The sequence below is a fragment of the Larimichthys crocea genome, chromosome VIII (genome assembly GCF_000972845.2).
Source record: "Larimichthys crocea isolate SSNF chromosome VIII, L_crocea_2.0, whole genome shotgun sequence".
NCBI classification, from domain to species: Eukaryota; Metazoa; Chordata; class Actinopteri; family Sciaenidae; genus Larimichthys; species Larimichthys crocea.
Genome location: NC_040018.1, coordinates 16,781,910 through 16,800,353, shown reverse-complemented (window position 1 = coordinate 16,800,353; position 18,444 = coordinate 16,781,910). Strand labels below are relative to the sequence as shown.

The 18,444-nt window shown below is 37.8% G+C and overlaps 1 protein-coding gene across 1 annotated transcript in view; it reads left to right on the top strand.

Moving 5' to 3' along the window:
- The window catches only part of LOC104927904 (CUB and sushi domain-containing protein 1), a 294,884-nt gene that overhangs the window by 93,261 nt on the left and 183,179 nt on the right, over window positions 1–18,444 (top strand). Inside the window, exons 4-6 of the mRNA XM_027281351.1 lie at window positions 6,452–6,646; window positions 7,465–7,672; window positions 17,726–17,838. Coding sequence (XP_027137152.1) covers window positions 6,452–6,646; window positions 7,465–7,672; window positions 17,726–17,838 — 516 coding nt within the window. The remainder of the gene's footprint in view (window positions 1–6,451; window positions 6,647–7,464; window positions 7,673–17,725; window positions 17,839–18,444) is intronic.

Here is an 18,444-nt window from a genome sequence, read left to right as displayed (position 1 = left end):
GGCTGGTTATCTGTAGTTTGTTCTCTAATGTTATTGCTAGCAAAACATTATAACTTGCTAAATTACTTCTGCTAACATCATCCTAACCTATGTATTAAGAAAACAATAAATTAAGCCAACAACTACCGAAGCTAAACTGGGATTGGACGGCCGGATGTGGCTTGGCTGTGTAGTGTGGGTTGGGCTTTAGTTGCTTTATGATGTTGGTTGATGGGGTGATTTACAAATTGAAATCTGGTTAGTATCAGGGGGGCAATGATCCAATAGAATATAGGAACATTACAAATACTCTTCTTAAAATCTTAAAATGATGTTAATTTCAGCATGTGTCATGAATGTCACAACAAGTCGAACCTCCAAATCCCCACTGAAAAAATCTAATCTTGGGTCATTTCTATAAAAAGCTAACTACTTCAGCTGGCAGCCAATCCTGTTGGTAACTCTTCTTAAAGGGACATTGCCCTGAAAAACAATGCTTCTCTTATGCATATCCCAAAATAAACTGAAAATCTGTTTTAGAGGGCTCACTTAAGCAAAGGTGAACAAAGGTGTGCTCAGAAGGTGAAATATCCCTTTCATGTATTTGATCAATTAGTCATTGGTTGTTGATACATTAAAACAAAGGGCACACAGCAGGTGGTGGTGGTGGTGGTGGTGGGGGGGGAGTTCAGCTTTGGCCCCTGGCCACATTTGGCCACTAGCTCCATTAGTGTTTGGTTGGTTAGAGTTATTATGTACTATGTGTCAGTGAAGCTGTTAATACATTAACACCATGGGAGCACTAGCAGTGCTGGGGAGTCCATTTAACTCAGGGGCTTTGGCATTTTTCCAACAGCAGCAAATCTACATCAAGAATCACAGATTAAAGGAGTATGGCGATTGCTATTTGTTAATGCATGTACACCATGGGACCTGAGTAGAGGTGTTAGGTGTTGTTCAGTGTGAATTCAGTGTCCCAGCAGATGTGTGGATGAGGAGTGATTTGTTCAGACTAAAAATGGTGCACCTTTGTTTGACTCCTTGTCAACTATAGCAGAAATTCACTTGCTGGTCTGAAGATGTTTTCGAAACTCAAACTAAAGTTTCCTGACCAAGGATTTCTTTTTTTTTTTACAGGCACGTGTTTTGTAACCAGAATTGTAAAATGTATTCATGACTCGATTTTACCGACTTGAGTTTTGAGTTAAACCAAAATATTTTCATTTTAAAAAAAGTTAACTCCACTGCCAAAGTTTTAATCACTCTGAAAGATGAGTTTTCCCAGACAAATTTCAAATGTTAACATCTGTCCAAATCCCTGTTTGGCAATATGTGCACACGGTTTGACATTTGTTCTGGTTCCGCTTGGTTTTAACTTTACAGCCCCCTGGAAACCAAACAAGAAATTAGTCATTTTTGCCAGGTATGAGAAGCTAGATTTAACAAAACATCTGTTCCAAATTTGGCTTGTGGCAAGTTGCATGCTGTGGATACAGATATAGTTCACTCCAGTAGTTTTGTTACTGTCAGGTAAATAGCGGTCATTTTAACTCTTATTCCACATTTTCAAGGAGTGACGGCTCACACACAGCACCACCCACATGAAATTTTGATCAGTCGGAATATATGCATGATGTACAATTATCTCCTACATTTAAATTCTTAATTTATTTAGCTACAAAGCTTATGGATTGTTAAGTCTGTACTGTACTCCAACTGCTGTTGATATCCAGCAGTAACTGTTAATGTTAGTGTAAGGAACCGTCTTCGTAATCATTCCTGTGCATTCGGTAATTATGATTTTTGATTTAATGTCAGTTGATTAAGTCAGTGTTTCTGTGTTGAATTGAATCATGGTGTCTCCTTCCCAAGTGCACTGCATTTATACTATAGAGAGAAAGCTGAAAGTTATGATGGTTGGCTTTTATGCAGTAGCAACTGCTTTAGTGCATCCGTAACAACACATTCAAGGAGTTGTTTGCTTTGCTATTTTTAGTGAATAGCTAGCTATGCGTCACTGTGGGAGAGAGCCTCATAGAGTTAATGCAGAGGACCTTGCATTGGATGTTTAACTTACTTTCAACAGCAGAAAGAGACCTCTAAAAGATGGAGACATGAAAATCAATGGACACGCAGCCCTTACTGAACAAGAACAGTAAACATTCAACAGTGTCCATAATACAGTACTTACTATAACTGTTAAGGCGCTCACATATTCGTTATATTGTCAGTAAAAAAAAGTAAATCACACAAATGTCAGTATAAGACTGTTAATCATTCCTGGACATGATGTTTTGTGGACTGACTGCATCGTGTAGGTAAGAGCTCACCATATGTATATTCTCCAGACTGAGTATGGCCACATGTCCACAGAGATAAACACTCCTATAGCTTTAGTTATTACTTCTGCAGTGAGAGGCTGCCTGAACACTCTTTTTTTTTTTGTCTTGTTCCACTAATCGACACATTTGGGTGATGCTGTAAACAACGTATTTGAAGGGTTTCCACAGACATACCTGACTTCATTTGGACAATACTGGCACTCTAATCAGTATCTGATTTTGCTGTAACTAACCAGGAAACCGGAATGCTCTCATACAGTGAATCAGTGATAACATAAACATACACATAGACATAAACATGGTAAGCCAACTAGCATGCTCCAGCTGATGCACAACAACTAGTGCACTGCCAAAAACATTCTGGGTAAATCTTTCTGTTACCTTTCATATAGTAAATGGACATGAATAGACTATTTTGATTTCTTGTTGTGGTTGTTTGACAATAACAGAAAGGCATAAACTAATGAAAAGGTATCATTTACTTAGAGGAGGGAAAGAAGAAATTAGAAAAGATCAAATAGAATATGAGATAAAATTGTCTTAGTACAAAAAGTCTTAATAATTTATTGTTAATTTAACAATTAACACTCTCAAATCACTCTGCCATCCCAGCTCTCATCTTTTACTTCTGTCTTCTTTATTTGTTCTGTCCCCTTTAACACAACCTGTCCTTTCCCTCTTAACTTTTATTCCGTCTTTCTATTTCCTATTCTTCTCTTGTTTTATCACATTTTATTTTCAGCCCTTAGCCTGACTCTCCTCACCTTTCTGCCATTACTCACTCCTGTGTCACTATTAAAATGTTGCCCTGGCCTAGAGTTGCCTTAGCAACACACTGACCTGCCCTAAGGCTGGGAAGGGCTAGAAGGGACAGTCACAACAAAGGAGCATCATCAGTCACTCACAGCAGACGCACACTCTTGCGCACCTACACACGCACACAACATACACGCACACGCACACACACACACGCACACACACACACACACACACACAGTTTTGTATTTTTGTTTCTAAGAGTGTACCCATTTTCAGTAATATGAGCATTTCATGTTGTACTTTTTCATCCAAACCATTTTATTTCCACAAAATCAGCGTTAATGTGATAATGGGACGCCTGTATTGTCCTTGTTGTGAGCTTTATGCTCATTAAGAACATTAGCAGTTCACAACACAACTGTATTCTGACGGGTACATAATTATAATGCACACTTTTTGGTAAAATAAATACCAAAACACTTCACATTTCAAGTGGTTAGAGTAAATAAAAGTAAAAAAAAAACATAGGAGTCATTCGGTATTAAGTTATCAAAATCATGCTACTGAATGAATTTGTTACAGCTAGGCAAAGTTGTGTAGTACTCCTGAAAAACAAAGCACATAAAGCACTGTACATACAGCCCATGATTATTGATGCCAACTTAAAACAAGATACTTATCATTCGTAATCTCAATTTGCAGTAAACAATAACTTACTTTCTGTTTTAGGAATATTAATCTGAACATTGTAGCCAAGGGGTCAACAATAAGGTTCAGCCAAGAGACAGTTTTTCCGGCACTACTCGCTGAAAGCAAGAACAGACAAAGACCTGTTTGTTTTGAATTCATTTAGCCTCAAATATATTATTAAAATGTTTGGAAATACAGTGAAAGCTATATTTATTTAGACAGATGTTTGAAATCGTCTTCTCGTAGCATAACAGTAAGTCCTGGTTTGCGTGTTAACCCCTTCTTAGACAGCCAGATGGTCCCTGCAATGTACCTAAAGTAGTCTGACATTATCCGTCAAATCGACGATAATACCTGGATCTGTCATTATGATAAGCTACAGAATGGACAGTGCCATTCAGCATTAAATTTGTTTCTGTGTGTTGTTATCATATCTGTTTTTTGTAAGATACAAATATGTTTCTAGTTAACATTTACATGTAAATTGGAAAGATACAGTATTGTGAGATTAAAATGAAGCATTTCTATTTCCATCTGTTTTTCATTCGTTGTTGTTGTTGTTATTCATTTTTAACTTCAATAGACATGATTTCAGTAACAGGAGCTCTACATATTATGACCTGTTGAACAGCTCCGTGCATGGTGCAGAACAAGGCACTGCTTCTGCTTCCCACATGCTATAATGATTTTAAAAGCTAAATTCTCAGTAGAATTGACCTGTTATAGCAACAGCACATTTCCTCGCCTTGCCTTATTCCTTTAAATACAGTTATAAAGCCATCACCTAAAGTATACATGTACCAGCATATCAGAACAAAAGTGGAAAATGTCAACTCTCAGATCAGAAGTGAAGCTTCAATGGTCTTCATTTCATGCAGACTGTATCTCACATTGTATATTAGCACTCGAGCAGTCCACTGGTTTGCATACGGAACCAAAAGAGTATGTTTCAAAAGTCTAATCTCAGCAAACCAGACTGCGAGCGTTTGATATTATATGACTGAGAAAAAACAAAAGTTTGTTGCCAAATTTGAAATTGTTTCTCAAAAATGCAGCTCTTGTTAAGTATGAGATTAGGTGGTAACACTTGTGAACACCTTATCCTTCCAAAATGCCTCCTGATTCTTTCAGACAAATGAGGAAATACCTTTGTGCACCAAGCTGACCCACTAAAACATGCCAGCCTGGCAGATACAGGACTGCACGGTCATAGAAGTGTGACTAAGAGCACATGATTCCTTTCATTCTTGCTTCTCTCCATTGCTTTTTTTCCCTCCTCGTGCTCATCCATCAGTTTGGGTTTAGGAATCTGCGTGTGTCTCACCTTGCTAAAACAAAGCAGGCAGCATGTTTGTATAGAGGATGGTAGTGGGCAGCTGAGTGTGAGTAACTTGCCTCTGACGCATGACTTCATACAATCCAAATAATGAGTCAATTGGAGTAAATTATACATGTTTAGGGCACACTGCAATTAGTTCACCTCGCTCTTTTCCTGTCTGACTGGAGTCTCTGTCTCTCCCCTTTCCTGTGTCCTCCTCTCCCGTTCTCCTTTCCTTCTTCAATTTGTCTCTAGTTTCCCCCCTCTCTTCTTCCTCTTCTCTCCTGTCTGTCTCTTCATCTTCCTTTCTCTTTGTCTTCTCCCCAACCCTCCCTATTTCTCTGTGTCCTAGTTCTCAGGGTCTCTTGGTGAAGCTTTGTCTAATTACCATGCTAGCGTTTAATTGGAACAGCGTACACAAACACACGGATTGACTTGACTGAATACCCCTTATATGTGGACATGCTGCGTTGTGCATGCACATACGCACACATAACTAGCCACTTGGAGACACATTACATACACGGCAAATTAACATGCTCCAGTTATACAAACACACACAAAACACGGTGTACACAAGGGTCAGATACCGTGGCGTTCGTCCAGGTTGTACTACAGCCACTGCGCTGATGCCCCTTATGTTGAGCCAAGGCATGTTGGCTACAGTCATACACCGATTTTGGCCTAGTTATACCATGAGCCTGCGTGTTGTTGCTCCCTCTGTAGAGCAGTGTCATCTAAGAAGTGACAACAACAGATGCACATTGGAAGAAAAATACTAGTCAGACATCTAAATACCATGCATATTTTTAGGTTTATAGCAAACCAAGCAAGCACGGACATCTCTGGAATTTAGTGTTGTTAATGCTGATGTTCAGTATTTGGTTAATTTACACTGTAGTCAATGTAAAATTGAAACGCTTGGAGTGTTAATACTATGAGATACTGTACATTGGACATACCGTCTTATGTAAATCATTACATATAGCCCCAGTCACTCAGAATTGCCAGCCCCAGCTGGCTGCCAGCCGGCTGCAAGTCAGATATATCCATTCATTCCAATCAGATAAGCAACGGCCTGTCATAGACCTGTCATAGACCAGCCGGCTATTTTATGCGGCTGCATATGTAATGGATCAGAACATTCAAGAGATATTGTTGAAGTTTTTGTTGAGACTCAAGATGATTAACTGCTCAAGAATGAAGAAAAACTAAATTTGGATTTCTTTCTTTGCTTTTGCACGTTCGTCCTGACTGCTGATGGGTGTTATTTTTTTATAGTGATCAAATTGTTATGTTTTTATTCTAGATATGATATAATCAAAAACAATGTTCTCTGTTTTTTTCTCTCTCTCTGTTTCAGTCCTGCCCAGCCATACATGTGGCACCCCCGGCCTCATTCCAAATGGAGTCATTCATGGCTCGCGGTACAACATGGGGGACAAGATCCGATACAGCTGCGAGTCAGGTTTTGTGTTGGAAGGACACAGTATCCTCACGTGTATTGTATCACCTGGCAGTGGAGCACAGTGGGACTTCCCATCACCTTTTTGTAGAGGTGATTTTCTATCTTTCTTTCTTTTTCTCTAGAAATGCCTGGTGCCTCCAACAGTAAAAGTAAAATAAAACATTAGAAAATGAACACTCTAAACACTGGGGTCATGAGAATTGAAGGACCTTAACTTGAGGTCACATGCCTGAGGAAGATGAGAAGCCCCGGTGCATTGATTACTGAATTAGATGGAGCCCAAAATCCTCAAGCAAAGCCGTTCTAATGGTTCATTAGTTTACAGACAAGAACAAATCTTTCCAGGTTTGATGGGATGGTTGAAAAGCTCAACTCAGGGATTCAGTATCTTGTGATAAAATCTCTGAAAAAAGTTACTTTACATTTAAAGTGTTTTTAGAGGATTCAGTTATATGATTTGATTTTCAGCTTTGCATCTATTCAAGATGCTCTTTCCTTTGTTTTTGAGGAGGTGCTCAAGGATAAAGTATTTATGAGAATGTAATGGTAGCAAGGATTTGAAAAGGACAATATTGTTATTATTATTATTTTTATTCTTATTAACATGTGTGTTATGTTAATTTATCTAACATTAAATGAATCTGAGACATACAGTATGTTAATGAACAGAAACGAGAGATTTTGCTATTTGCCTACAAAGCCAACAAAGGCAGATAATAACACACCAGGATTAAACAATTTCAGAATAATGAGAATAGAATAGAATTAATAACATTAATTAATTAATTAACAGCTTAAGAACTATTAAATAGGTAAAACAAAAGAAAACTAGAAAACTATTTGTGAAAAATACTTGTGCATATGTTGAATGGTTGCTCATTTACTCTCCACTCTCTGTGTCTCTCCAGCGGAAGGAGCATGTGGTGGTACATTGAGAGGTACTGCAGGTTCAATAACAAGCCCTGGATACCCTGCAGAGTATGACAACAACCTGGATTGTACATGGTCAATCCTCTCTGAACCTGGGGACACAATAGCTCTCGTCTTCAATGACTTCTTATTAGAGGACAAATATGATTTCCTGGAAATCAGCGGGACAGAAGCACCAAGCATATGGTGAGATACATTTCATACACAGAGCACAGTGTTGAGTAAATGTGTTGGGGATCATGCAAGTCTTCATGAAAATAAGCAGGGGTGACACACCACACGGAAGTGGGACAGCAATGAAAGCAGACACACATAATCACCTCTGACATTTGAGAGGTGAGTAGACAACACAAACAAAGTGGACACCATAATTTGTTCTATAAATTATGTGTGGACACAAAATACTACTTTGCAAGAATTAGTAGCCTAGAGGTTTATTGTTTTGCTGGCTTGTTCGCATTAAAGAGAACAGTTGTTGTTGTTTTTACTGCAATTTTCTCTAACTTGTATCCTTTCAAGGGGGGGCATTTAATATTAAAAGAGGACTAATGATGTTGTTGGGGAGGACAGATACAAAGTCTGATTGATTAGCTGCACAGGAGTCCTGTTGATTTTCCTGATTTATTCAAATCCCACAGGGAAGGTGATAAATTGTTGTTTTCACTCCCATTTTCTTTGGTCCCGTTTGAAAATTGGCATGTTGTACCAGAACGCACTCAAATTTAGAACGCTGTTGGAATTCATGATGGTTTGTTCAGAATATCACACATCTCTATTGAAGGCTTAGATGTGTTTTTGCAGGGGTGGAGGCAGCGTAATGGTTAAGCATGCAGGGTTGTCACTCAAGCTGCTACAATTAGGAAAATCTAGAGAGGGGGAAGTTAAAGAGTAGTTTGGCCTTCCTCAGTAATAACAACACAGATTCCTGTGAGCCAGGTCTGCTCAGAAACTGGCAGTAGTAGACTGTGATGTTTTTGAAGGGCTCGGGAGTTTCATGTGTTTTATATATTTGTGTAGCAGATGCGGCTGAAAAAGAGCATAAATGGCCTCCTCATTCAGTCACAGCCTTTGTTATATCATGTTTTACATCAGCATTTTATAGAAAAGGAATGATTTTGTTTTTTTGTTGTTGTTCATGAAAACACCAACCAAATCAACTCATAAATCTCTATGGCAGTTGCTGCCACATAAAGTGATATCCGGCATGGAGAATTATTTTCAACATGTCTGTAAAGTTTAAAAAATTAGATGCTTTCACTCTCTGTCTGCTTTGGTGTCCCAAAGGATCTGCAAAACTGCTCAAGGTGACATGGAATTCTCAGTAAATGAGATATGTGAGATATGTGTGCATCTGGAGAGATAATGTGATGAGGCAATGTCGTGTAACAGCAGCAATACGATTTTGGAATCTTAATCTTTATTAATCTTTTCTAACTGGTAAATACGATTCCTTCAAACGCATTTATAGATCAACATGTCGTATGTAAACTGTCTCCCATTTTTCACGTTCTTCTGACTTCAAATGATGGATGACATTTTCTGTCATGTGTGGAAAATGGTTCATGATTTCGGCAACCTGCAGAAAAATAAAATGGATAGGTCGACAGATAAACAAGTGGCGTGAAAGAGGCAGAGAGGATAGCACTAGATGGAAACAAAAGGAATGGAGGATAATTGCACGTTTAGTCTTGTCACCAGCAGAGTGGTACGCACTAACCATGGCATTCTCATGATACCATTTGTGTGTGTGTGTGTGTGTGTGTGTGTGTGTGTGTGTGTGTTTGTGTGTTGTGTGTGTGTTGTGTTGATCGTTTCTCTAGGCTCTGACAGGTTCGCATACTCAAGTGTGAGCACAAACACACACACACAGCCTTTTGATGTGACCATTCCCATTTCAAAAGATTGATCGCAACATTCCTAAGCGTTCACGTCACTGAGTTGGAAATGTATTTATTCACAGTAAATACATAATAAGAATAAGAATAAGAAAACGTGATTAATTATTATTTATATTAAATTATATCACAGATATGTGCTTTGTTTAGTGTAGGCAACTCATTAAAATATAAGTTCAAGCTGAAATGGTTGGTAGAGACACTGCAGTAATATGAAATCATATGAGCTTCTTCAAATTAAAATCATTTTCCAAACTAAAATATAACCTTATTTATCACTGGTATTTTTTATGTTATACCAGCTTTATGAACTAGTTTAACTTCCTTTAATAGTCACTATTAAACAATAACAACCCTAGTCATGTGTGATAAATTGTTGTTGTTAGTTTTTCCCATTATTGTATGTTGTATCGGTTACAGAGGCACAACAAAGAGGGGACACACAGGTCCCAAGTTGGAATTGAGCCGGAGATGCTGCAATTATATGGTTTGCATCTTTAGCCTCCATGGGCCGCCCAGACGCCTTGTATATTTAATGAAAGCTCACTGAACCAAGCCTAAAACAATATAATTATATAAAAATAAACTTAAATGGGCTTCCGTCATGCACAGTCTAATACAACCCTAAATCCTTGTCTCTAGGGGTGGGATTAAGAGATGATTGACATTTTCACTGAGCCATGTGGGCAGGTCATTGTGGAAATGACTGACACCTGACAGGACCACTGTGACGGGTTCTTCCTGTTTACCAAGTGCTTTTTCTGATTGGCTGTCCCAAAAGCAATTTCCTGTTTCATGTTCCTGTCTGCTCACTGGCAGGTTGAATGTCAGATTGACTAGCTGTTACATACAGACACACATAACCTCCTCCACACACACGCACACACATACACACATATATAAGTTATTGTGCCTGAGCTATTTTATTTATTTTATTTGATGCAACAAAGTGAACGATTTGTCAGAATAGAATTATATCAGCCCTGTCTTGAGATGGAAACTTTTCTGCAGACAGTTATAAGTAAATGTGCTTTTTTTGGACCATTAAATTACCATAACATTTCTTACAACCTTAGTCTAATTTGAAATATTGTATCCTGGATAATCTAAATTCTGTAAGTGAGGTCAGACAGTGATGATACTTAATAATGTGACACCACATTTTTATTAGTTTGTTCCAGTATATATATATATATCTTATCTATTATATATATATTATATATATATATATATTATATATATATATTATATATATATATATATATATATATATATATATATATATATATGTTTAGTGTACCCTTTGTTTGTAAGCTGAAATTAATGTAGTATTATAATGGTTGATATGTTTGAAGAGAGAAGTGTTAAAACACACTAACAGTATTAACACTTTGATTATTCTGGACAGTTCATGTCACAGCTTACTTAAAACATACTTCAGTGAATCAGCTTCTTGTATTATATATATATATATATAATATATATAATATATATATATACATATATATACATACATCAAATGCCTATTCGGAAATATATATTTGAATGCACAGACAGAATATCTGACGATACTTTCAAATGGATTTTAGGATTTTTACCTGAATATGTAGACAGAAACAGCTTACCACGAAAAAAGGCTTTACATGGAATATAGGCTGTTATCTGGAAAATTGATGCAGCTGTTATCTTCAAATGTTAAAAGATTTTCTGTCTGATTACTTAAAATGAGCTCTATTTATCAGTTTCATTAATATACAGCAGGTCTTCCCTGCTCCTAAACTCCTCTTCTCCTTTCCTAACCTGTATCCTTTCTGTCTCTTTTCTCTCTCTCCCCTGCACTCCAACTTGCTGCATCTCTTTCCTCTGTCTTTTTCTCTTCCCTTTTTTCTGTTCTCATCTCCTCCTTTATCTTTGTCTATCAATGCATGAAACAGAACTGAAATACGTGAAGCCCAATAGTGTTAGTACTGTCATCTTCTTCAACTGAATGAATACTTACTCTGCTAAAGGGCATTATATTCAAGGAGCACGACCATCAGCGATTAATCATATTTTGTTCCTTATTGCTCACTACATTATTCACATTGATTTAACCCAGTTGCCAGTGCTGAAAACAGAACACTTTGCTATAGTGTTTCATCACCATGATAGTCAAGGATTTTTAATAAGCAGTGGTTTCTTATACTGATTCAAAGAGGATGATGGGATCTTAGGATGTTCACGTTAAATGGATCCCTTTCCATCCTATCTCTTCCAGACTTCTAACTAAATTAAAGGTCCTAATTGCCAATTATTTCTTTAATTAAGTAACAGATCCACATATAATATGGTGATGGTGATGAAACCATTACCCACGAATCAGCTCTCCTTCCTTAATCCATGACACCTGCAATAAGCCATGGGCCTGATTTAGTGGTTCGACACATGATACATGCATGATATTAGATGATAGTCTAACTTTAAGGTCCAGAATAAAAAAATAGGCGAACCTAATGTGAACATAGTACCACCAAGAGTTGTCATGGAAAGCACCTCCTTAAATGTCTTGACAGTTTATTATGTATTGCCATGAAATTTAGTACACTCATTTCTCCCTCAGGAAGTATTGTATAATAATAACTATTGTGACCAAATGACCAAATACAGCTAACAACACAGGAGATTGTTAAAGCCTCCCCGAGCTGTTATATAGCCATATAGTCCTGTTTAAAGGACTTCACCACAATAATGCAGTTCATGTTTGTTCTTTTGTATTACTTCATCTTTCATTCTATCTGCATTATTATTGCTGTTCACACACACACACATGCACAGTTTAATTTTTAATTACTTTATTGGCAGTGATAGAAACAGTAGTAGAAAAGTAATTTCCATTCAACCATTCATGTTCTAGTTCTATCCAGGTCATTTTCTAGTCATTTAACCAGCAGAAAATCTATTCATTCAGTACCACAGAGTAAGAACCACCACCCAGATGTCACTTTTGTTGAACTCCTTCCACCCCCAGATTCACAGTCAAGGCCCAGTGGGAGATGTAGTTTCTCCAGCTTACCCTGGCTCACCCACAGAACCCCCTCTCACTTGACTGGCAAAGCATCCTTACAATTTTCCAGAAATGCCTCAATGGCTTCTCTCAATCAACATTAAGTTTCTGCTGTTAATTTCTTCATTCTTACACCCATCAGGAGTGAGACCATTTTACCTGTTGGTATGATGTCGTTCTTTGTCTACATATTGTTTAATGTCAGTCTTATGGATTGCATCCGTGGGTAAAACTCATGAAGCTTTGGTTACTTATCCAAAGCAAATCACTTAATAATCTTCACCAGGGGAATCCGAGATGATGGTCTAATGACATCATCTGCAAACAGTAAAACTGCCAAGCTAACATCATTGCTGATGTCCTTGTCATGTTAAATACAAACACCAGCAAAGGCATGCCACACCCTTCACCGCCTCACTCAAACAACGTTCACAGGAAATTCTGGGGAATATAGTCAGGCATTTTACAAAACTTTAAATCACACGTATACAACATTAGCAAATCACTGCTAAAATTACATGATCATATTTTTTTTCACGACCAAGAAAGAGCCAGCATTGCAAGTTTAACAATCAGACAGATTTATTTTTTTCTTGCAGTCTGACCTTGCTGGGCTTTCCCAGAAAAGATTTAGCCGTGTAATTCCTTGATCAATTGCCTCCGGCCCTCTTGATGAAACTTGGGAATGGCTGGCCTTGTCTGCCCATTTAAAGGGCACCACAACAGGCCTGCAGCATCTGTGCTTGAACCTTGTCCATCCTCTGTGAAGAATTCAGCATCATCTGCCAAAGAAATAGACCCAGACTTTTTGCCACCCTCTTTCTAACCTTAATCTCTTTCCTCATATTTGCTCTCCCCTCATGTCAGTCTGTTATGTCTCCTTTCACTCCTTCCTTTAAGCCAATTCATCCGCTTTTCCTCCTCCTCTTTTCCTCTCCTCTTTCTGTAACCACCAGCCCTCTCTGAGTTTCTTTTCTCTATTTTCAAACACCTCTCTTGTCCTGTTATTACATTTACATTTTAAATTATGTTTACTGGCTCTGCACTTGTCTTTGTGTGTGTGTGTGTGTGTGTGTGTGTGTGTCTGTGTGTCGGTGCGTGTCTTTCTGTGTGAGTGCGTGGGTGTGTTATGAGATTAAAAGTACCGGTGTACCAGGGTTTTGCACCAAGCACTTGGAATAAACAGCTATCTGTTATGGATAATGTACTTTCTAACTTTTCTGATTTGTATCCAATCATTTATTTTTACAGTGCCTTTTTGTTATTTTGCAGATGCTCACATCCACAGGGACTTTCAATAAGTGCTGCAGTAGAAATAATGTATTGCCAACAAAACAAGCAGCCAATAGAGAGGGCAGGGGCTAAGGCACCACTGCCTGGACAGTAGAAAGTAATACCAGTGTCTCTGTGAAGTTCGTGAATGACTCAAAAGGTATTGTGGACTAATAATGTTTCTGTTCTACTGGAAGCACTGAAACACTTCTCCAGCTCTTGGCTTCTTTGTCCCTCTCTCCTCTCTGTTTCGTGACTTGTCCTCTCTTCTCCTTTTGTCTCCTCCTCTAGGGTGTGTCAACCCACTTCTCTCCATTTCTCTTATCACCTTCCCTCTCCTGTCACTCTTTGTTTTTTTCTCATATGAGTTCCTTTTTTATGTGAAATGTTCATGTCTTCTTTTTTTCCTGTTCTCCCATCTCCTCCTTCCATCCCTTCCTTCTAGCTTCACTTACCTTCTTATTTATCTCTGTTCTTTGCAACCTGGTGTTTGTAATGTCCAACCTCATTTGGACTTACTTGCTTGCATCCCCCTTTTTAACTTTCAAACTATCTCATGGTTTGTCTAACTTCTCTCTTCCTGTTCATTTCATTTCATACTCTCTTCCCATGTTCTTCATTCATGAGCCAACTATTTTCCTCTTCTGCAGATTCCTCTCATATTTTCCTCCTCTCCTCTCCTTATTATAACTCCCTATTCTCTTCTCATTTGTTCCTTCTTCTTTCTTCCCTTTCCTTTCAGTTCATCCCTCTCTCCTCCTCCACTCTGACCTCTTGTCTCTCCCTCATTCCAGTGTCAGGCAGCTGGCCAGTCTCCATGAATAATGGAAGAGATGCAGCACATCTCTTACTTTTTTATCTGTTACTCTGTCTACTTTTCATATTTCCCTATCTTTTTGCCCTTCCCAGCATACATCCACATGTTTCCTTGCAGTTCTATCCTCAACCCTAAACCTTCCCAAGTCCTGGGGAAAAAGTAAAAAAAAAAAAAGCCATTTGAATGAGGACCGTTTTTCAGCAAGCTCTCTGCACACTTCTTATTTGTGATAATTGATTTCTTACCACTAGAGAGCAGGGAGGACACACCAGATCACTAAAATATGCAGAGAAACACACATTTATTAAAATACAGAGGCCAAACAAGAACAAATCTTCCAAAGCACTATGCATAAAGACCTCCTCTGGGAACGACTCTTAATCTTTTTGAAAGTGTTGACCGTTGCTGGCCATTAGTCTCTGGCAGCTTGACATACTGAGTGGATGTCATTTCAGCACTCACTGGGTCACATGACAGAGCAGACTTATCCCCCCCCAAACCTTTCAGCCAATCAGGTCGACCAATAAGGGAACTGGTTTGCCAAGTGTGCCTTGATATAATTATGAGGTGTACAGATGGGTCTATAAAATTATTGAGATGATATACATATTCTCGTGTGATTAATCTGAGTTGATATACAATAACACTTGAGTTGTACATAAAATGAGTACATTTACAACGATATATCAACACTGTCACATATGAATAGCATTTTACATAGTATTTTATCATTCTAATGTATTGTACACTTGTTAAGAAGAAAAAGCGGATTCCTTTTGCAATACAGTACACTGTCTTATAATAGCTAACTCTGAGTTTAATATTGTTGATTGTGAGCTTCACTCGAAGCTGAAATCATTGTCATTTATACATCAGATATGATTCTAGTACTTTAGAATCAAATATTGAATAGAATAGAATATTGATTCTCCAATTGTTGTTGTCAGTCTGCTCATATTTTGACTTTAATATGGAAAATCATTAACTTTTTGAATTGTTCTTTCATTCACTTTAACTTCTTCATTGTAATAAATTCCGTTTTCCTCCCATATTTGATTCAAATGTAGACTGACTTCAGTCTGAGACAAAACAGCAAAGTCCAGGATTCTGTGGTTATATAACAGTAAGCTGTTTCATCGTATAAATCTTTTTTATACCAGCAGACAGTTTGTCTAAGAACATTTTCTTTTACCAGGCTTACCAAGTATAACTGGGATAAAATCACACACTTATGTATGTAACTGGGCTAAGAGTGCACTGATTTTTCTTTTAAAAGAAGAAGAAATAATTTGGAATAGACTAAGACAAATATAATATCATACTTTATTAGCATCTACAGGGAAGTAGAACAATTCTGCTTGTGCACCTGTGCATGGAGGTCATAGGTCAGGTACATAACACTGGCAGTGTCCGAAATCACTGCCAGCAGTATTTACTACAGTACATAACAAACTATACACCATCTGCTATTTTATTTAAATGTTACTTTTTTTTTGAAAATTCACAGTATTTTTTCTTTGGTTTTAAAGCTCATATCCCACACATCATTATGTCGCACACATGCATGCCTATTTAATCACACTGACTAATGTAAAAACTCTACTCTAGTCTATTCACTGTGTATACTATATAGATAGATAGAATGCCTTCAGCCAGACACATTGGCAGTGTTTTTGTCTAAACTGACATACTTCATATTCACTTTCTCTGATTTTCTCAAGCTGTCTCTTTCACAGATACAAAACCTTGTCTCCAATAATGATAACTCAGTAAGGTCCTCTAACAAGCGCTCTTAATTTCTTTCTTTTCTTTTTTTTTTTAACACTTCTCATATTTTGTTTCTGCCCTTTTACTTATCTTTGTTCCTTCCTCCCTCACTGTCTCTCTATCTACTCAATACACCTGCGGCATTATTAAAGGGCAGTTACAGTGGCTCTTGTTGCTCCAGGGAGGATGGTAGAACATTGGCTTCCAGGCAGTCTCTTACATCATTTCCTTTTTTGTCTTAGTGCACCATTTCCCTCGCTTTTTTTTTTAAAATGTTTTTTTTATAATAATTGCCTTCGTTGCTATTGGTAACGAAATGCGAGAGCAGCTAAAGGTGATGTAAGCCTTACCATAGGCAACCTACTCTTTGTCACAGTGGTGATGTTTTATAATGCTTTTTGAAGATGTGAACGTTGCTGACTTTCTACTAATTCACTATCTCCACTCACCTCTTCCGCTTTACTATTTCTCTTCTCCTTTTTTTCATTTGTTTTTGTCACAAATAAGTGTAATACACACCTGGTTTTTACACTTAGCCCAGAAACACAGATTCCAAACCATTATATCATAATTTAGACAACTTGACAATATGGCTTTCTCTTGTTTTTTGGTTGATCAGAGCTGCTCTTTTTTTGTCGTTGGGTATATTTGCTGAATATTTCTTCAGTTAAACAGACATGTGAGTCATGGTGTACCCAATACAGTTGCAGTACGCTTCTTCTGGTCAGTGGTTATCATGATGGGAAGGGATAATATCACTCATTCAATTCCTACATCCGCATTTTCCAAACCAGTGGAACAAATTTGCTCAGATGAAGCAATGTATGCCCTGGAGTTGTTCACATTTCTCTGTCCTCTGTTGTATGGTATGCCATATTTATGATTATTTGTGACAAGTAATTTCCCAACAGTGGTTGGTTGTGCTGCAGCCTATAATGCTGCAATTCGTAATTTACATGGCAGCAATTTTGAAGCACTTTCCTCCAACAACTGCCTTTTGTCTTCCCTACCTGAAATTGAAATGTATAAAGATCATTGCCTGCGAACACATCCATGAACCGAGCGCATGTACTGCCACAGAAAGTCATGACAAACAGGGTGCATCTCTGGATATAATCTCTCTGTCAGCGTGATATTTACCAACACTGTGGACCATACAGAAACGTAGAGAGAACATACAGTTTATCCACTAGAGAGGGCCTCTGCTGTCATCATATATTCTCTTTTCTATCTTGTTTTTCTCTGCTACATTCTCTATAGTATAGTATAATTACACTAAGAAACTAAAAGTAAGTGAAAGTATACTTTAATGTAGAGAGACTGATGGATTCCAGATAAACATGAAAGGTGATTATCAGTAGGTATTATGTTTTGTCTCTTTAGTAGTGTTCTGCTACTGCTTTTTTTAATATATATAATATAATTTCTTATTTGTTTACTTCCAGGCTGACTGGTACAACGCTGCCCTCACCAGTGATATCAAGTAAAAACTGGCTTCGGATACATTTCACCTCAGACAGCAACCATCGGAGAAAAGGATTCAGCGCTCAATACCAAGGTATAACACACTCTTGCAATCTCATTACTTATCTGTTCTCTGCTTCCCTTTTACACACATTGTGTATGCACAAGTATTTGTATGAAGTATTAATGTGGTCACATATTTGTGTGTGTGTATTTGCAGATGTGTCAGAGTTGAGGGTCTATTTTACATTCAGGTTTCTTTTAGATGCATTCACTGTACAAAGTAATACATAGATGAAAACCCAAGATAGGATCGGAAATACACGGTCATTTCTTTTTGCATTGGGGACGGGAAACTGGTCTGAAACCACCTGACTGAACTTGATGGACCTTTCCTGTCATCTAATTGACTGGCTGCATGACTTAATTAGCATATTAAAGTGCATATTAGTTTCCACGTGGCAGCTCAGATTTAATTGGCTGCTTCCAACACAAAACACAGTGATCCAAGACTTCTCTTGCAGACGTGCAGGAAGAGAGACATGTCTTGGATCACCATGTACTGTCTGTCCATCTCTTTTTCTATTCACTTTATTCTGTCTCTTTCTTCCTGAGTTATCAGTCTCTCACTGTTTCCATTGGTACTTCCGTTGTTTCATTTCTGTCTGTCTCTTCTGTAAGTGATGTTTGTGTGTGTGTT